A 22,279-nucleotide genomic window follows, 5' to 3' on the forward strand; every position below is an offset into this window, starting at 1 on the left:
CACACACACACACACACACACACACACACACACACACACACACACACACACACACACACCCAAATAAGGCTAACAGGGCAACAATTAGAGCAGCATATGTTTTGCCCAGTATCTGAAATGAGTGTACTAGGTCAACACTTCACTGAATACAAGAACAAGCGTATAATTACCATTATCTCTGTGTGTGTTTATACTTGTGTGTAAGGTTTGCTGTTTGGATTTAGTTATATGGCACATCAGTGGTTCTTTAATATTTGAAACTCAAATCTGTTAAAAAATTAAAAAACAAGGTTTCTTCTGAAAATCTGCTGATTTTAACGTGTGTGTTTCTTTTCTGTGGTTTTCTGTCATTATTTTTTTTCACTTAATTTCTGCTGCATGACTGACAGATTTGTCATTCTGCTAACACTTATAATAAATATAAGTAATGAATTATACAACTTCACCTACTTTATCAATTTACCATTTATTAACTACTATTATTATTATAAAATAATTTTAAGAAAAAGTGTTATCATCAGCTATCGCTGCCTCTTGGTTGTTGCCCAGCTACACAGTCAATACATAAGGTTCAGCCCTAAATAGGGTTTAACAAATCTTGGACTGCTCAGTGTTACAGGAAATCACAACGTAGTGTTTTCTGCTCCACGTTATAAAACACTGAGGATTTAGATTAGTTTATTCAGATAAACACATGATTTTATTTTTCTGTCTATGAGTATTCTTGTCCTAACTAATATGACTTTAGCCAATTTATTTCTGTCATCCTTGGAGAAAATCATCTAGCCTGCTTACACACATAACAGTTTATCTATCAAACACACAGCAGCCACATATAGTACACTGTAGTAGCAGTTGTTAGTGAGAGAGTCCCTGGACTAAGGCAGCACCTCTTGGTACATGGATTGAGTGTGTGCTGATCTAATGTGACTGTGGAAATGCACTTGTCAAAACATGATTAGTATTAGAATTTATGTGACAAGCTGAGTACCCATAGTCTTTGCAGCTAGTAGCAGTCCGAAGCAGAATATAAAACACTCCAGCACCTCACTGCCTTCCAGCCAAGAAAATTTTACACAACGCGGACACGTTTTTAAAAAGTTATTGTTAAAATCAATTAAAATCATGAATGAGGTCACATTAATGTAGCCTATCTCACAGAAAAGAATCTGTGCTCACATATTTAATTTATTGTTTCTGTGTCTGTTGCAGGTGGAAGGGATGAGCCCTCAAGCTATACATGTACCACCTGTAAGCAACCCTTTCCCAGCGCCTGGTTCCTGCTGCAGCATGCCCAGAACACCCACGGCATTCGCATTTACCTGGAGTCCAGCCCCTCCAGCGCAACCCTCACCCCACGCCTAACTATGCCTCCACCCATTGGCAACGACTCCATCCCACAGTCCCCCCTCACCAACTTTCTAGGGGATAACAACCCTTTCCACCTACTGAGGATGACAGCACCCCTGCTCCGTGAACCTCCTCCAGGCTTTGTAGAGAACCGTCTCCCCAGTACGCCTCCATTTGTCACTCCACCTCCCCGCCATCACCTGGACCCCCATCGCCTGGAACGCCTTAGTGCAGAGGAAATGGGCCTCATCTCCCAGCACCCCAGTGCCTTTGAAAGGGTGATGCGGCTAACACCTATGGCCATGGAGTCCCAGTCTATGGACTTCTCCAGGCGGTTACGAGAGTTAGCAGGGAACACTAACAGCACCACACCACCATTATCACCCAACAGGCCTAACCCTATGCATCGACTACTAAACCCTAATCCCTTCCAGCCTGGGCCAAAATCGCCATTTCTGAGCACTCCTCCATTGCCACCAATGCCCCCAAACAGCACCACCCCTCCCCAGACGCAGAACAAGATCAAGTCCTGTGAGTTCTGTGGTAAAACCTTCAAGTTTCAGAGCAACTTGGTGGTACATCGGCGCAGCCATACTGGAGAAAAACCATACAAGTGCCAGTTGTGTGACCACGCTTGCTCTCAGGCAAGCAAGCTGAAGCGCCACATGAAGACCCACATGCACAAGGCTGGATCCCTGACGGGGCGTTCAGATGATGGCTTATCCACCACGAGCTCCCCAGAACCAGGCACCAGTGACGTTCCAGGTGAGGGCATGAAAAACCGTGATGGTGATTTCCAGGGGGAAGGCAACGAGGAGGAAGAAGAGGAGGAAGAGGAAGAGGAGCTTGAGAATGAGAGTCGACCAGAATCAAATTTCAGCATGGAGTCTGAGTTCTACCGGAACAGGGAGAATGGTTCTAAACCTCTGTCAGAGGAGAAGTCGTCCCTTGGCCTTGAGAAGATAGTGGAAGGTGGGGGGCTCAATTCTATACAGCAGTACAATAATTTGATAGTTGACAATCGTAAAAGGATGCCCTTCTCTAAGAGAGCCCTGGATGGCCAGCGGGATACTGGAGATGAGGATTCAGTGGCTGGGGAAATAGATGACCACCAACAGGAGAGGACAACCATTAATGGCCGGAACTGTGGCTCCGGTGATTCTTTCTCAGGTCTGTTCCCCCGTAAGCCCACCCCCATTACCAGCCCAACCCTGTCCAACTCATCAAATAAGAGGATCAAGATAGAAAAGGACTTGGACATTCCCCCTGTACCCCACATTCCTTCTGAGAATGTGTACTCCCAGTGGTTGGTTGGCTATGCTGCCTCACGCCACTTCATCAAAGACCCTTTTCTAGGCTTCAGTGACTCCAGACAATCGCCCTTTGCCACCTCCTCTGAGCACTCTTCAGAGAATGGCAGCCTGCGCTTCTCAACCCCTCCAGGTGACTTGCTAGATGGGGGTTTGTCTGGCCGCAGCGGCACCGCCAGTGGGGGCAGCACACCTCATCTAGGTGGTGGCCCTGGTCCAGGTCGACCTAGTTCCAAGGACAGCAGGAGGTGCGACACCTGCGAGTTCTGTGGTAAGGTGTTCAAGAACTGTAGCAACCTGACGGTGCATCGGCGTAGTCACACTGGTGAAAGGCCCTACAAGTGTGAGCTGTGCAACTATGCCTGTGCCCAGAGCTCCAAGCTCACGCGCCACATGAAGACACATGGCCAGCTTGGTAAGGAGGTCTATCGCTGTGACATTTGCCAAATGCCCTTCAGCGTGTACAGCACCCTGGAGAAACATATGAAAAAGTGGCATGGAGAACATTTGATGACCAGTGAGGTCAAACTTGAACAAACAGAGAGGGCCTAAAGCTAATTCCCTGTTTCCGTACTCTTTGACTTCAAAATAACAAAAAGGGGTAGCTGGATACTTTTTTTATAAGATATTAATTTTGGGTTAATTTTAATTGTGTCTTTGATTAAATAAACTGCCAACTGAGAAAAAAAAAGCGTGAAAACAGAGATCAACTGAAGCTGTCTAAACTGCCTTATGTGGCATTCGTTTTTAAACAATCCGTCAGTTGAGTTATAAAATATATGGAGCCTTTAACTGTGCAATAATTTCTGTATTTATTGGATTTTGTATTTTGGCATGTGCAGGTACATTTTTATTAGAATTTTTTTTATTGTTTTCTTTTGCATTACTGTTTTTTTAAACCCACGTGATATCCTGAGAGTTCCTTAGAGGACACAAATCCATTTTGTCTCTTTTTTTTTTGGCCACTTCTTGTAGGAAATTGTATATTAAGCTAAATGTGTAATTTCTTGAAAAGCTGAATCAATCTTCAATTTGAAAGTGGTGTTAACTGAGAATGCTAGAATTAGTCTATTTTATGTGATACGCGAACAACAATCCTTTGGCATTGTAGCATGAACTGACTGTAAAACATGTCAATATAATTGGATATATAGCACCGAGTGTCATATTTGACGATAAATGTAAAATGAAAGAGGATCCCAAGGTTCGTAAACCCGTCTCCTCATGAAAACACCCTAACCAGCCGCAAGAAGCTGATGATAGGTAAGGCAGCTGCTGACTGGTACATAGTGCCGAGCTCCGACAACGCTACAACATCTTTCCCTTTGTTTTGTGTTAATACCATCTCATCTACATTCATACACCCATGCACTCTTTTGCATGAAGCCATATGATCTGTGTTATTTATTAGGAGAGAGCACGAAGCCATGACGAGTATGCGTAGCAAGAAATAGAACAATGAGACCGAGAGAACACAGGGACATCTCAGGGTAAACTGTACTACTTTCCTTTATTTACCTGTTCACTCCTGTGTTGCCCCGTGGCAAACAACTTGCAAAGCATTTATTTCATCATAGGTTGTAATCATTAGAGACAGTTTTACCCCTCACGTGGCTAAAGTTTTAGCCTTAACATCCACCAGCTCACAAGTGTCCTCTTTAATCTTATGATTAGGTTCAATTCTTCCACTTTGTATGGAATCTGTATGTATTTGGCACACATGGATGGCAATCTTGTGATGGAAGGGTCATTAAGAAATTTACATTTAGATTTGCATAAGCAAAAATTACATAGAAACAGTGCACGTGAAGCCTAAACAGGTCACTGGCAACCTAGTGGATGTTAAGACCTCAAAGTTTTATTTCTAAAATAATAAAAATAATAATAATAGCCAGATCCCTATGCATTTTGTGCTAAAATACATGACAATTTGTTGAACTTGCATTAGTAGTAAATTTGGACTTATTGCATTCTAGTGCTTGTACAGTTTGATTGATGAAGCCACCTCTCTAGAAATTTAAATTATTGATTGTTAGTTGAGTGCTGAAATAATAAAATTAATTTATCAGTTTGCCTCATGTCCTGTTGTTATTTTAAAAACCATGAATCAGTTTTCTTTAAGCCCTTTTCACCTTCATAATGGCACTTTTGTCAGTGTACGAACTCGCAGCTCTGAACAACAGACGCACACGTACAGAAATGTACTAAAGGGCCTGGAGCTTGGGATCACCTGGTACTAAAGTGCCCAAGGTTGCTAGGCTTGTCTTTCCCAATGATGGCACTGTAAATTAAGAATAATAATAATTTATTTGGGACAGTTTTTGTACTGCCGTTCAAATTGACATGAGTGTGCCTTGACCAATGACCTTCCTATTTATTATCTTTGACAAATGCAACATTTGTTATGAAGTAACAAATTAAACGAAAGCTAAAACGTATCAACTTTACTGTGTAATGTGACCGTTAAACAGAAAAATCTAAATTAATACAAACGTAACAATGCTGAGTTTACAATGACGAGTACCCAGCACAACATCTATGTGTCTGTGTGTGTATATATGTATTCATATGTACATATAAAGGCACAAACCTATATAGAGAGTTATATGAAACGAGTCTGTCCCTCAACAGAAAAGTCAAGAAGAGGACAAAAAGCCACACAAAGAGTTAGGGAAGAGACTGGACAAAAATCAGGAAAAGCAGTAACTAAGAAGATCAGAATTTAGTGCACTCTGTCTTAAAATAAGTTTACAGTATTGATACAAGGGTAAAAATAATATGTGTGTGTATGTGAGTTTGAAACATTTCTTTCAGGTTTGCTTTGAAACTTTCTCTGAATGCCAAAGTGGCAACGTGTACATTGTTTTTCCTTTCTTGTGTTCTTTTTTCTTTTGGTGATGGGGTTTTAGTATATAAATATATATGAATATATATTACATTTTTGTTGTTTACTGTAAAAGTATACCAGTATTTGTAATATTGGAGAATGCCTGGGCATTTTACAAGACTATAAAAAGGTTGTTTTTTTTATTCTTTTTACGTTACAGTCCAGTTTAAATTGTGGGTCTCTTAAACTGTTTTTGTCACTGTAATTGTAAAAGTCTTCAATTTTAGTAACTTTTATTCTGCCTTGGGTGTAATTAAATTAAAAAATTATAAAATAAATGAATTAAAAAAATACTGAGCTGTAACACACTTGGATTTGACAGTAGGGTGGTGAGCGTGGAGGGTGGGTCCCATTTTTTTCAGGAAAAAACACACTGAGAATCCTGACTTGTATCTATTTTTCTTCTTCTGGAACGGAGTATTCTTCATGGATGGTTTGAAATACATGTGTAGGCACTTGCTGTCATTCCTACGGAGCTTGTCTTTTAAAAAAACAAACTGAAAAAAAAAAACCTTGTAGACTATGTGCATCCTTTGTGAATAGGGTACTGTGAGTACCTCAAGATGTGTTGATCTTATATGGGGATGCAGAGGGGCCGGTGCGTTTAATGACACATCCCAATCCAACGACGGGCTGTCACAGCCTGTTTCTCCTCTCGCTGTGTGGGACAAACAGAACCTGATGAATTTGTACTGTTGTAATGAATCATGTTGTACAGAATGGGATCAAATAAAGGTTGTTAAGCAGCCTTTTTGCGACAAAAACACACACTGATGTTTTGTTTACTGCTCCATTGGTTGTACATAGTTTTTTATGATGACGCTGTTTTTCATTTTCTTTGACTTTTTGTGATTTCTAACTGGCACTGGCAGTGAATTCCCTGTGTTTTGGGGAAGAGGGTGGACGTGGCTGTTCTGTTTGACCTTTGTGACCTCCATGTCAGTTTTCAGGCACACGCCTCCCACGTTGATATTTCTCGGCATGAGAACAGAGCACAAATACAAGCTGTTACGTTTCTTTATCCTTTGGTTGTTTGTCTCAGTTTGTTCTTTGAGCTGGTTAAACACAAAGTGACCACAGGAAAAAGTCAAACAAATAACAAAAACACCAACAGAAAAGCACAATGAAGTCATCAGCCTCTCATGCATTCTTAACTAATTTACTAAAGCTCTGAAAACATTGAGTGTAAATTACAACTACGCACAATTAGCACTGCAGCAGTGGACCACAGAAACCACAATCCCAGGAACACAGCCAGCGAGCACAGCGCTAAAGCAAACGCTTGGAGCTGTGATAGCACACATTTCCTGTATTCACAATCAATCAAAAATGCCATACTGGCAGCTTTCCACATGTTTGTGCTGAAACACACTGATAAATATAGTTCTGAAAACACAACGCAGAATGAAGTGAGACGCTGTCACTGTTGGTATGTAATAATGTTTGAAAGCAGAGGGGAGGGGCTTATTTGGAGTAGGGTTGTAATGCTGTTTTCAAAGTTCCTTCATTTAAATACACAAACTCAAAGGCTGCTGTTACATCGCTGAGGTCCGGCCTGTGGATGCCATTGGCTGATTACAGTAAACGTGACTTCCTCTGTCATTATTGAATATTTAAAATGTAATTATACAACATGATAAAAAATAATGTCAGTGCAACTCATAAATAACTTTAATATTTTACCTAATTTAATCAAGTGTTAAACAATATACTTTATTACTCTGTCGACATGATTACACTGGACGATCACAGCATATAAAATAGTATTTTATATTTTAAATGAATAATAACGTATTTAAAAATGAACTGAAAATTATGTAAATAGTGAAAAATGATAATATCATAAATAACTGTACAGTTATAGACTCTCATCTCATTTAATCTATTTTCAGTCTCTTTTCAGCTTAATTTGACAAAACACACACACACACACACACACACACACACCAACTGAAAGCAGAGGCGCTCTGATTTATTTTTTTGGACCAAGATAATCAATAAGTAAAAATCGTATATTGTGATTTAGTCTAGTTTTGTTGTCAAGTGTAATTTTTTGCATCTGTAGTTAAAACTACAGTGGAAACAGTACACACAGGCCTTCACAGATAAACTATACATACATACAACATTTTAAGCACTACATTTATTTATCAAGAAAGTGGACAAAACATATACCTTATTGATAATATGATAATATAAACAGAATCACTGAACGTGGGAGCATACTTCAATCCCCATTTTAATTACTACAAGTACACCTTCAGTGAAAATATAACATCCAGTTTATTCATCGAATTTGACAATAACCATATTTTCTCTTGCTGCTGACTCACATCCTTTGTCAAAACGAGTGTGCCACACAAGAGGTGGCACTGCTACCTGTTAAAATGTTGAACCCTGTAATCAATCACAGAGGCTCGATATGTTTCAGATACGACAGTGAACAAATGACAAGTCAGAGTAATTAAATTGCATTCAAAGACACAGAGGAAGTGTTGTTTTTCTAATAAAAGAAGCGCAAACCAGGCAAGAGGAGACCGTTTTGTTGTTTCCGTCTCAAAGCCCTGCACTCCTGCGACTGTGAGTGGCAGCGTTTACAATGAAAATACAAAAATCTACACGATAGCTGCTAAGATAATACATCTGTGCATCAGCCTCTCCGTCTTCTTAGAAAGGCAACACACGGGGAAAATCAGTCCCTAAAATGAGGTCATTAATTCTCTCATCACCTGCTTCAAAATTTTTACATTTTCCCTCTTATTTTGATTTAATTTCTTCTTTCCAATTCCACAGCAGAGAAGAGGGTGAAAAAGAAATCCAGACCCACAATTAGACCGAGGGAGGTAGGAATGCGGCGTTGGACAGACCCAAGCGAGTTGTGATTTGGCTTGAGTTTCAAGGCAAATGGGTAATTAAGGCTTTTCCCTGGCCGGCCTGCACTTTGAAGTCCCCTACAGGGGGGATTATCCCAGCCAAGAGAAAGACAGTGAAAGCAAAGTAATGAGACCCAATAAGAGGGGAAGAAACGGAGAAAAGGAAGGAGTGAAGGCTTGCTGAGGAAAGAGATTAAAAATCTAATCATTCATTTTAACACAGGCATGCATTGCAGGCAAAATAATGCCTAAATTCCAAGGCCTCCCAAGCAAACATTGAACAATCGTGATTTAATTAATGGTTTAATTGACATAAAATTAATAGAGGATGATCGAGTGGATATTACGGAGATATCTGTGTTTGATGTGAATAGTTTGTCTCTGGAACATCTGGTCGGAAAGAAAAGCAGAAACTTTTTTGACAAAATGTGACTAACACACACACACACACACACACACACACACACACACACACACACACACACACACACACACACACATATTTACTGTTTTTCAATTGTTCCTTGCATTGTAGTATATCGGCTCTCTTAACATCTAGCAGGTCATTGGCATGGTTACATTTGGCTTTGATGTAGCCACATAGGAACACAAAGTAGAAAATGTTACATTTTTCTAATTTGACAGTTTTTTCCATTTACAATGAAAATACAATAAATGTGGAGGATCTTAACCAAGCCTTACCTCTAGCCCTAGATGGGTCTGGTGAATGTTAAGAGGATATTATGTTATCACAAATCCTAACAACTGGGATACACTATTGTTTTAATTTGAGTTAATGAGTGTCAAGTTCTGCTGGACTACAAAACTACAGACCAGGCTGCTCCCCTCTCTGCTATTATCAACCCCTTAACCTGCTTTTAGAACTACCTAAAAGTGTGTGAGCAGTGGGGGGGGATTAAGGCAGACAGACACCTCTGGTTATTCCGAGGGATGGAATTATTTCAAGACCCTGACTGGCTGTCAGCACACGCAGCGCCTCCTCCCTTCTCGTTATAAAAAAGCAACTTCAAATGACTTAAGCTGCTGGTCGTCAGCACCAAAGCCACACTGTTGACAGGTACAGTAGGGTCTTAAGCCTTTAAGATCAACGGTGCTATTCTCCCTGACAAAATCCCCCCGAGGGCTCCTCCCTGATTGGATGGCAGAGGAATGAAGCATGGAAGTAGAGAGGTGTGGCAGAGACTGAAAAAGAAGGGTCAGATGAGAAGGTGTCACAAAGCTGCGAGGAAAGGGGCAGAGAACCTGGGGCCATCTGCTTAATTATGGCAGAGGTTTAATAGCCAATCGAGGAGGATTCTCTCAACGTGTCTGCTAATTATTAACATTATCATTCACCGGCCTCGTCCCTTGTCCAATCGGTTGTCGTGCCTATTTCACGGCTCTTTCCAAAAACACGGCTATCTGTGCCACACTTTCACTGTCAGTTTCTGCCCTCGAGACTTTTCCCAGATTCACAAATAAGAGGAAGAAGCACCGCTGCCTCATCTTCACGTTGCAAACCTAGGAAGAGAAGTTAGCTAATTGTTAGCTACGTGCTTTATACGTGCAGTGACTTGACTCAGCGTGTTGCTGCAGTCATTTGTTTCTTATTGTATCTGTGCATTGTTCCGACACAAACCCTTACATCACTGTCTCTGAAATAAATAAATCTTAGTGACAAAGGAGAAGCTATCGATTTATTTCAGCTCACAATCACAGCCACTTAGGTGATTACCCAGATAGTGTGTCATTATCTGACTGAATCAAACCTCCATATGTGGGAAAACCAGCTAAATGTGATGAGGATTTATGCTCTGTAACATCTTATATATTTGAGTCCTTGTTCTGAATGCTAGGAAAGTGACTTCTTTAAGAAAAAATGGCAGAGAAGGAAAAAGAGGGAGTTAGCGCTGCAAGTCCTGAAGGCGCAGTATAAGAGGTGCACTGTGTCTTTTTGATATTCAGATTTGCCTGCCTACACACAGCATTATGACACATTTGGATGATCGCATTGTAGGATTAACGGGCCTGCCTTGTCATTTTCAACAACAATGCCACGATTTAGGGATGCTATTTCACACACGGCGCTCCGCATTAACGCTGGCCCAAAGATTTACATAAATCTTTGTCTTAAGATGAAAGCAGAGAGGGGCTTGAGACAATGAAGTTAAGCTTTAGAAATGAGAGATGAGAGGAAGGAGAACTGTCACCGGGCGTCGGTGGCGGAGGGAAGGAGGGAGGAAAGTTTGAGGATAAATCAACCAGTAGTTATGTTGATTTGGCGAAGACTGTGCCTCTTCCCATTCTAGTTGGTGTCCATGTGGTAGAAGTAGAAATAGGAAATTAGCATTTCCATATCTAAAAAGGGGTCAAAAGGAGGTTAGATAAATGGAGGTGAAGGTGATGAATGCGTGTGATTTAGTGTTGTGTCCCTGAATGAAAGCCTTCTTCTTCCACATAGGAACTCTGTCTTTTAACCCCCCCTCCCCTCACTCCTTCTGTCCTCTAATCTCCTGGCCTGCAGCAGTCACTGGAAAAAAGTAGCCTAGATTGTTGCGCCTCCCCCCTTCTCCTTGATTGGATTCATCCTGGCTGATTGAGAATCTGCTTACATTAAAGCCAGTGAGAAAAGCGATAGGATCAGATAGATCTGACCACTGAAGGCAATTTTTTTCCCTTTGAAATTCAGAGGAGGTTCTGGTGGTGGGGAAGGATGGGGACCAGATTATGGGGCAAGTGAGACAGTGACAGAGAGGTGAAGCATGAGTGACGCTATCAGCTGCATTATCGCTGTGCTCCAACCTTGTTTCATTGCCTTTATTTCACAGACTGGCCCTGTTGAAGCTTTTCAGGAAAAATACGAGCAGGGAGTGAGCCAGTGTTCTCTGAACCGTATACACACTGACAATAAATGATCATTATCATATCAAATACAAGAATATATGTGGAGGAGGTACATTATAATTTAGACAAGCAATGTAACAACGCAGCTGCAAAACATATGAAATCCACACGTTTAGTTATCTTAGTGGAAGTGGAAGCTGTAAAAGCCTTTAGTGTTTTAGATACATAAATATATACCTGGTGGTTCAGCAGCTGATTTAACCAAAAAATCTGTGAGATAGATTTTATTGGTAAGTGAAGACTGATGTAAAAATATTTGATCACGTCTGGAGGAAGCCATGCTTTCCCATTATTCACTGTCACAGTGACAATGCAGTCAAGGCCAGCACGCACACACATACAGATGGACACACCTTCCCATGTCAGCCGCGTCCCTCCTTTTCTGTTTTCAAGCCCATCCGTCTCCTTTAGATTGCTTCTCTCTGTCATTCGGCATTATTTCTCTCTCACTCTTCCTCTATCTTTCCTAATCGCTCTTGGTCATCTCCATTTTTCCTGCCTCATTCTCAGTGTGGTAGACATCCTCTCTCCTTACCCATACCCCAACACCCCCAGTTCTACTCTATGTCCTCCTTACAGACCCCCACTTCTGTCCCCCATTCATGTGATAATAAAATACACTAATGGAGCTGGAGTGACGTACCACCTTGAACCAGCAGGGAGGTTATTTACATCATGGAAGCGGGCTGGTGGCAATTGTGATGGGCTGCCTCGATCAGTCAGCCATGACAGGGTAGGCGAGACTCATCTGATAACGGAGAGAGTGAGGAAGCTGAGGAATGGAGGCGAGCTGATGTTCTGGAATCTTTTCTCTTGTTTGGTTGAGTCTTTTCATGCCCCTCTTTATTTTCTCCTTTGTCACCTTCCCTTCATGTTACTCTTACCTCGACTTTTTTTTCCATCATGTCTTTTTGTCTCACATTCTCTCCTGCGCATCTTCCTCCTCATATTTCTTTATATATCCTGTACATACTATAAAGTTTATGGAGCTGAAATTTCTCCAGGTAGACACCTAACCCTAAACAGGTCACTCATGCATGTTAAGAGAATAATAAAATAGTATCTTTGGACGCCTGGAGCACTATTTTCCCTTTTTGCGCCTTGTTATTTTAGATATATATCCAAATGGACTCAACTTTGATCTCCAGAGTCCTGTGCTTGAGTTCATCCTGCCTATTGGCCTTGACAGAATCAGTGTCCGATGTTGGGTCATGTCAAATGACTTGACTACAACTACAGAACAATGCAAAAGGTTTTATACTTTGTTAGGAAACTTGGAAACAAGTGCAGCAATTTCTTGAAATGTGTAAACATAGATGGAAATACAGTAGGCTATGTAAGGCAAGAACACAGTTTATGTAAATGGCCTGTATTTGTAGCGCTTTACACATCCAGTCATTCACACACTGGTGATGGCAGCTACATTGTAGCCACAGCCACCCTGAGCACACTGACAGAGGCCCTCTGACCACCACCAAGAAGTGTCTTGCCCAAGGACACAACGACCGAGACTGTTGTAGCCAGGGCTCGAACCGGCAACCTCCCGATTTCAAGGCAAACTCCCAACACTTGAGCCACGATCACCCCATGCGTATGTAATTCTAACAAGCTTGAAAGTCAGTATTTGGTATGACCACCTTTGTTCTTCAACATAACCTGAACTCTCTGAGACAAGACAGTGTTCTTGTAATTTTTTGAAGTTGTCAGGTATACTTCTCCAGGCTTCTTGAAGAACATTTTAAAACTCTCCTGTGATGTTGGCTGTTTTTTGTTCCATTCTTTGTCAAGATAATCCCACACACATTCAATAATATTGAGGTCCAGGCTTTGAGTGTGTTTTCTATTTAGTGATGCCAGAAAGCACATTTTCTTTGCATTAGGAGAAATGTTTCGTTACTCATCCGAGTGACTTCAGCGCAGGCTGACTGCAGGTTTCCTCAATGTTAGAATATCTCATTTGGATAATGACCAAAACTAACAATGTGGCATGAGTTCATCTCATTACTGCTGTTGGGCTAAATTGTCAAGACTATTGATCAATAATCTAGAGTACCAATCACAGAGAGTTGGGGAATGGCTCAATCACAAAATTGTGAGATGATGAAAGATGTACCTTTAGTTCAGAGATGTTTACTCCCTTTCCACATAAATGGCCTTCTTGACTCCGCGCTCAAACCAGCGTTCCTCCTTGTCCAGGAACTGCACATCTTCACCACTGAAAGAGTGTCCACTGGCCTGTTGGTGTACATAAACTGCAGAGTTCTGGCCTGATGAGGAAGCTCTTCTGTGTCGTGCCATCCCCTTAGCCAGAGGTTGTTTAGTTTCCCCAACATATAATACATGGAAATTAATATTCCCCAATAACGATGGCAAGATTAAAGAAAGAAACTAAGAAGGCCAAGGCTGAGAAACTAGCCTGTCATCTTTTGTATCCTCTGTGGTTTATTTGATGCTTGTCCACTGAGTATGTGTGATTCTGTAAATTGTAGTACTCACTCAGATTGGATTTTTACTCAGGTCTCCCTTTTCTCTTTGTAGGGTAAAGACTAGAGATGGCACGATACCAATTTTTTATGTCCGATACCGATACCAATATCATAAATTTTGATATCTGCCGATACCGATATGAATCCGATACAGTGTTTTTTAATCAATAAAACTGTTTTTTAAATATCTTGCTGCTTTTTGTATAAGTTCATACTCAAGTTTAAATAAACAACAACACTAAAGCTATTCTGCTACACCTGTATGTAAAAAATACAACAAAATATTTCATAGCTCAGCAAAACTGATCAATCTAATAAACTTAAACCTGCTCCATCCTCCCTATTTTAAAGAGTACTTAGCAGAAATATTAAGCAACCTAACTAACAGGGTTGCAAACTCCCAGCAAAAAAAAATAGGGAACCACCGCCCACCCTCCACCTCATGATGCTTAATCGAAGTAATCAACTTTAATTTGATGCAGTGGGGAAAAAAAATGCAGAGAAATAAATTATTTTTCAAGAATAATTAAATAGATTCAACATCTTTCTTCAACAGAACTGCAGACTGCACAGATGGTACCTTCCCAAAGGAAAAAGTAGTATAGCTTACTAGGGTATATTAGACTTAACAGTTACTATATACAGTAATTGTCAGGGTCCTGGGACTGGGCAACCCAGGATCCCTGGGCAGTCATGGACCTGTGTATTATTATGTATTTTTGGTGTCGTTTCCCCCTTCTCTGTGCGTGTACATATGTGTGTTTCTCTGTGCTGTGTTAGTCTGTCCCACTCATATGTTTAGGCGAGGTATGGGTGTGTATGTCTGCGGGTGTGCCTGGAGGATGGAGCTCGGCCACCTGCAGGCCTGAGGGGTGTGGCCCTGCGGAGGGACTGGCCACACCCGAAGCCACACACCTGCCGCTGATCAGGGCTCGTCGGGGGAGCTACTTAGGAGAGTCTTGGAGCTCCCACCGACGCGGGATCATTGCATGAGACTCCACGTTAGTCTTCTGTTCAGTTAAGTTAGTGTGCGTGTATGCCCGCAGTTGTATGTGTCCTGACGGCTGCGTCTATTGTTTCCCACAGGAGGAGCGTGGAAGACACGAGAGCAGCGAGCACCGGGGGGTGCTGACACGGGAGCGGAGAGCACAAAGACACGGACTATTCACGGAGAGACACAACACGGGAGTCTGGGAAAACACGGGGATTTATTGTTACTTTGTTGCACACTGTAAATAAACACACTGTTTATACATAGAGCACCGCGCCTGGGTCCTCCTTCCCCACACATCCCCACGGTCTGCCAGCCAGACCGTGACAGTAATGGACTTCTATACATTTTACATCAGATTAAAACTTTGGGTGTAAGATTCAGATAATTATTTATTAAAAGCTGACATTTTAAATGAGAATAAGAAAGAAAAGTATGTCTTTGTGCCCCCTTTTCCCTGTTCATGCCCTATCGGCCCCCCTGGCTAAACTTTGCTAGATCCGCCCCTGCACAGTTACAGCCGTCAGCTGCGTAGAAAAAGATCCTGGTGTAGAAAGTAATATTAAATAAATTCTAACAACAGCTGATCAAGCTTAAACGTGCTGCTGTTGTTCAGCCGCTGGTTTCCTCTTTCTGGTGCAAAGTGGGCCAAAAACAAAGAAGAGAAGACGATCAGCTGATCATTGATCAGTTTCATGATTGAAGTAGCAGCAAGAAGAGGCAGTCGCTCCATATATCGGTTGTTAAGCTTAACGCTGGAATGCTTTACAAACATTCAGAGATGAACTTACACACTTGCTTTACTTCTCTCTGGGATCACTTCCTCAGAGATGAAATGCTGGTTTGGTAGCGAGGCTACAAATACACACAGCCGCTCTATCACGTGAGCACACTGCTGCGACGTGCTACGGTTATGAGCCGAGTTACGCCGTGTCGCAAGTTTTGTGAGGTGCTTTTTTGATATTTAATGGATCGATTACATTTTTTATTTCTCTCCGATATCCGATCCAGTCATTTAGGTCAGTATCGGACCGATACTGATATGTAATATCGGATCGGTCCATCTCTAGTAAAGACCATACAATATAAAGCACATAGAGGCAACTGTTGTTATGGTATAGTGCTAAGTAAGTAAAGTGAACTGTGTTCAGTTGCAGAACCAAGAACACCAATACACAAATACTGTATGTATTTTAACAAAGTTGGTACACAGGTGTTTATGAATCTTAGGTAAATCATATTGACCTTGTACAGCGCCTCCTGGGTTTAATCTGATATGAGTTCTGGCCAGTAGCATTGTCCTGTACCTGCTCCAGACAATGTATCACCCTTTTCTTGTAGCCACCACCTGGTCTTGCTTCAGGGGTTCAACTATTGTTGTCACTACGCAGTGGTAAAAGTTTCTCATGATACTCAGTATGGTTTAACAAAACTGTGCACCTACCCTTATCTGCTGCAACGATCATGGCACTGTCCTTATTACACAAGTGCCTTTTCAATGTTATGTTGGATGCTTTGCATTGCTGATACAGACCAAAACCTTTTTGCTTTAGCTGATTCTGTGACTGTGATCAGTTCCACTAGTAGAATTTATCTCAGCATGACAGTAAAGTTCAATTCTTTTGTAAAGATGTCTTTCTCTGCTTGATCAAGTTGTGTGTATGTACTATTTATGCAAATGTTTATAAAGCTGGGGAAACCTGCAGTCAGCGGAGACTGAAGAAGTAACTTGCATGAGTGACGAAATGATTCTCCAACTGAAAACGCTACGTCCAGATGAACAGAATCAACTTTCTAGGGTTTTCTTACCTGGATGATTGAGGATGCATCTGCATCCAAGCTTTGATACACTGACAGTGTGAGTCAGATCACTGCCACACTGAAAAATGAAGCCATTTCCAATCCTTTCCAGATGGTATTGCACAGTACATTCAAATCAGATGGCACTTTTTCATAATTCCATCAGTTTTGACAAGATCCCCAACACCAGTGGGTGAAATGGAGCCCCAAACTGTGACACGGCTTGCAGTGTGTTTTACAGATGGCTGTGGACATTTGCTCTTGCATTTTTCTCCTTATCTCCTCCGTGTATACTGATGACAATTTTAACCAGAGTTTTCAAATTTAGATTCATCCCTAGATCTTTGATTTCGGTCCAGTCCCCATGTAATTTGGCAGGCCTCAGTCTTTTCTCATTTCCTTAACAATGGCTTCTTGACAGCCCTGCTTAGACTTGCACCATTTGTGGATAAACTTCAGCATATGGTAGATGGATCACCATCTATTGAAAATATTAACAAAAAGCCCTGTTAGATGAAATATTTTTAACTGCTCTAAAAAAAGAAAGTCGACAAAGTCAGCTAAACATGGGACAGGAGACTGTTTCACAGTCTTGGTCCTTTCCAGCAAAGCCTTCCCACCAGAGATGAAGCTCTTATAACTACACAGGTTGGGCAGACATCACATTACCCCTTTGGATTAACAATGGTATGTCACTCATGTTAATAAGCCTATGAAGGTAGACAAGCAAATACTTGCTCCTCCACACGCTCCTGTGATGCCGTTTCTGTTGGCCAACCTTGGAAAAAAGATATGAGAGAATATGTAACTGCCTGTTCCAGATGTGTGAGTAACAAGAGCACTGCACAGCGTTCTTCTGGTCTGTTACAACCTCACAGCTCCCCATAGACACAAGTTACATGATCAGCTCATGTTCCTCCAAGCGTCATACTTCGGAGCTGATTCTATTTTGCAGTATTATGAAACTACTAACTGGAATTAATGTACCGTCGGGCAGAGCTGGTGTGTCTTCATGATTTTGTTCCAGATGATTTTGAAAAATGATGAGTCTAATCTTAGAAACTCTTAGAAGACAAAATGTGCTACTTAACAAAACAAAAACCAAAAAAAAAAAAAAAAACTGCACTGAGAGACCTAATGAGGGCGCTCTGATTAAATGTCAGCATTTCAACCTAAATGATATCAGGCTGCTGCTTCTATTATGACAAAACTAGGACTGATAGTATATTTGCTCTATTTCCCACATTTCACTGATTGACCTGGCAGGAGGTGCCTTTTAATTAAAGGTCAAAATTTCAAATTTTAAGAGGCCAGAAATGCTATGGCAAAAGAATTGGAGAAACTTAAAGAGGTAATGTATCCCGCTCTGATTGGCCTGCAGGGTGTCTACCGCATTTGGGAAAATGTAATTCTTTAAAATGACCTAGAAATAATTCAACTTTTCTTATGTGTATTCCACATTTTTTAACACTGATTAACCAGCTCTGAAAAATCTATACTTTATATTAAAGGACCGAAATGTTTATTGAAGTTGGGAAAGAAACACGAAGCGCTGACCTACAAGATGTATGACGTCTTCAGAGAGAAACGCTTTGGTTTCTTATCTCTTTAAGCACTGACTTTGTTTGCTTTGTTAAACGAACGGGAGCTTTTAGTGCCTTTCTACTCTGAGCGCTCACAAACACACTCTTATGATGCATAGGTGCCATTTGAGATTCAGTATCTTGCCCAGCAACACTTCAACAGGTAAACTCGAGAAGCTAGAGAATAAACAGTAACTTTCAGATTAATAGATGACCCTCTCTAACTACTAATTTATCGTCTGCTTACAGTTTAATGCAGAAACTACAAACAGAGAAAACAACAAGCCAGCATACACCTGGTTCATACTGTGCAGATATCAAAACTCTTTAGCCACAAAACACACTGGGACAAATTTGTTCAAGATATCATATTATTATCTGTTTTAAATATAATAATAGTGTGGTGAAAATCTGATATTGTGACTGAGCTTTTTTGCCCACTTGCACTTTATGAGGTCCTGTGTTGATGGTCCGTTATATGTAGCACCATGGTCTTGGAGGAATGTTGTCTCGCTTCACTGTACTGTATCAATGCACATGGTTGAAATGACAATAAAACCACTTGACTTGACCTAGAAGTAAAAAAGGAATTCAGCTGGAGACCATGAACCATGTAAGTTGCCTTTAATGTTGTGGTCAGTTGGTGCATTGTCCTTTTTAATAATGTTAAATATTTTCAGTGGTCTGTGGAAAAAGGAATGTGATAAATATCCAAGGTGATGACTTAACTTTTGCTGAGCTCTTGGTGAAAAGTGTTAGAATACAGAGATATTACTAAATGAGATATACAGAGATATTACTAATGCCAACAATACAAACCAATGTGGGTATTTGTTCTCACTGTAACTTGTTGATGTGTTTTTCATGTTAGTGTTTCTGGAAGATGACAGGCACCTTCTAATTAGTTACTAATTTACAACCAAATGGATCTGCATCCAGGAGGTTAATGCTGCCTGATTCCACAGGAAATAACTGGCCCGACTCCAAATGGGAGCACGGGCTGAGGCATCACATCTTCCCTCCCTAAGGAAGAGTGGTAACATTAATAATTACCTTGTGGACTACAGGCCCAGCTATCTGTCCACCTTTTTATGAAGTCCACAAATTGAGGTCAGGTGGGAAGGGAGAAGCATAAAAGGTGTATGCCACTGTTTAGAGGGAGTTTTATTGTTGAAAATGCAGATGCGCCTGGTAAATGTCCTCGATTAAAATACTGCATTTCAATCTCGCTGTCTCTCCATTTGTAATGTCTGATGGGAAAGACAGAATAGCAACATTAAAAATCCAGCTCCATGACTGCTATTGCTGCAGGTGTGACAAAGACCACTGCAGTCAAAACAACACAGCAGCACCAAACATGCTCCATCTCTGCTCTATCATCCTGTCTACCCAGCAAGTCTGCACACACACACACACACACACACACACACACACACACACACACACACACACACACACACACACACACGCTTTAAAGCTGCAGCTCAACTTCTGACCTTTTGACTGCTGCATGCATTTTTGGAATGCCCCAGAAGTTGCAGTCGGTTTCTTCCAGTTGGATAAATGGTAGTAAATGAATAGCTAGATAGATATAAAGCTGTGACAGTCAGAAGAAATTAAATAAAAAAATGAATACTGAATTTCTAAGTATAGAATCAACATGATATGTGCAGACTGTGGTACTGTGGACATCTTGGTTCCTGACACTTCAGGAGTTGTGTGGTGCATGTCTAGATGAGTTTTTCAAAAACTTCTATCACAAATGATGCTGGAAACACTGGACTGCCCTCCTGACTGGATAAATATATATTAGAAAACTGGACTCCCCTGTAACAACATAGGCACAGCATTGTATATATAAAATATAGATATGCTTTACTCTGCTGAGTGGTACAAGTAAAGAACAATGCTTCAACAATATCTGTTTTATGTTCACACTAAAAAAAAGGAGGGCAGTGGCTCAAATCACTATATAAAGCAGACACCATGTTTCAGAACTCTAAATAAAGAAAATAAAGAAACGAAGAACATTAAAGAAACACTGTAATCAGAGTATAAGATCAGGCCAGTTAAACTTCTAAGATACTCATCTGGTCAGTTAAGTAGCAGAGGGGGTTGTTAATCAGTTTCAGCAGCTTTGGTCTTAATGTCTTACACGGCTCTCTGCAGCTTCTCTCCTCCTGTTATCCCCTCAAAACCCCATCCCTTTAAAGACTGTCTCGGGTCCAAAACAGACAAAGTCAAAAATCAGCAAAAACAAGTTGAACATTAAAAAAAATCACAAGAAAGAACAATACAGTATCCACATCTGAACCAAAGAGTAAAACAGTGAAATGTGGATTATTAAATATTAGGTCTCTCTCCTCCAAGTCTCTGTTAGTACATGACTTAATAATTGATCAACAAATTGATTTACTCTGCCTTACAGAAACCTGGTTGCAGCACGATGATTATGTTAGTTTAAATGAATCAACACCCCCGAGTCATTCTAACTACCAGAAACCTCGAAGCACAGGCCGAGGGGGAGGTGTGGCAGCAATTTTTCACACCAGCCTATTAATCAACCAAAGACCCAGACAGATTTTTAATTCATTTGAAAGCTTGATGCTTAGCCTCGTCAAACCTAGGTGGAAAGCTCCAACAATTAAGACTCTAAACCAGTCTTATTTGTTATCATCAGAGTTTCTGATTTCTCAGACTTTTTTTCTGATTTAGTGCTCAGCACAGATAAAATCTTTTTTTTTCGGTGATTTTAAAAGTCCATGTAGATGCTAAAAAGGAAAGCCTCAACACTGAATTTAAACTGTTATTTCACTCAATTGGCTGTTGTATTATTGTAGGGTCTACCTTATAAAAGAAAGCACCTTGAGGTGACTGTTGTTGATTTGGTGCTATTTAAGTAAAACTGAAATTGATTTGAACTGAAAATTTGCACTAGATTGGCATCAATGAGACGATGCCCAAAACAGAAATTATTTTATAGGTGATTTAATAGGCCACATATATTTCTTATCATTCTCATCTTTCCTGACTGATCTACCACTTTTTTTTGCATTTGGCTAGGGTCAGTGTCCCTACTGGTTGCATTATGTGATATCTGAACCCTACAGCGGTTGCAAAGGTTTCTGGGTTTCCCAGCATAGTCTCAACGGCATAGAAGATATTCCAAGAAATGGGCAATTCATCCAGGAGAGCTGGATCATGCCATAGAAGGTCTTTAACCCATCAGCATGACTGGTATCTGCTCCTATATTAAAGGAGGAACGGGATTAGCACTACTAAGCCCTACAGCTCTCCAGCAGTCCACTGGTTGTGAATATCTCAAACCAAACCAAACAATTAGACTTCATGAGTTTGGCCTGAGGACCTGATATTCACTAGTTGGCCTTGTTTTTGATGGAGATAAAGAAAACGTTACTTTCTTACCATACTTCAGAGATTGTATTAGTTTTTTCCCTTAAAAAGCTATGACTTGATTTTACATAATGCCACAAAGACCAGAGAGCTTGCAATCACTGATTTGCCTATGAATTTAGATCACATCAAAGACTGCACAAAGCTGGCAGTATATTTGTCTTCTGCCTTCTTTACTGACAGAAGAGGTTACCTTTATGTAAACTCTGGGCTGGGGTTTAGATTTAGTGCCTATTGTGATATGCATGTGTTGCAAGATCAAAAGAAAACTGGCAGTCTGGAACATGCAAAGTGGTATTTCTATATACCGATCATGCTATCAAATAAAAATTTCCCTCTAGTTTAGTTACCTTTAAATTTTTCTACTAAAGAGAGGGAAAGATGGGAACGTCTTCATGTTGAAGTATTAGGAGCTGGTGGGCATATGTGTGGTGTTTTTTAGTGCTGTGTCGGTCACGAATGAAACGGCTCTTAGGCTGCGTTCACACTGCAGGCGAAAGCGCATCAAATCCGACTTTTTTGACCCTGTGCGACCCATATCCGATCATGGTATGACAGGTGAACGGCACAAATCCAATATTTTCAAATCCGACCTTGGGTCACTTTCGTATGTGGTACTGAATCCGATACATGTGTGTTGTGCGCTCTGCTGAGAAGGTGATTGGCTGCAAACTCCCATCT

General features: G+C 40.9%; 1 protein-coding gene across 1 annotated transcript in view; it reads left to right on the plus strand.

The window, feature by feature from the left end:
* bcl11ba (BAF chromatin remodeling complex subunit BCL11B a) overlaps positions 1-6,568 on the plus strand; it is a 36,551-nt gene extending 29,983 nt beyond the window's left edge. Inside the window, exon 3 of the mRNA XM_005938704.3 lies at positions 1,213-6,568. Within this exon, the coding sequence (XP_005938766.1) occupies positions 1,213-3,212 (2,000 nt within the window). The 3' untranslated portion in view covers positions 3,213-6,568. The remainder of the gene's footprint in view (positions 1-1,212) is intronic.
* The last annotated feature ends 15,711 nt before the right edge of the window (positions 6,569-22,279 follow it).

Source organism: Haplochromis burtoni, unplaced genomic scaffold (genome assembly GCF_018398535.1).
Source record: "Haplochromis burtoni strain Fernald_Lab_line unplaced genomic scaffold, NCSU_Asbu1 Contig_251, whole genome shotgun sequence".
Lineage (NCBI taxonomy): Eukaryota > Metazoa > Chordata > Actinopteri > Cichliformes > Cichlidae > Haplochromis > Haplochromis burtoni.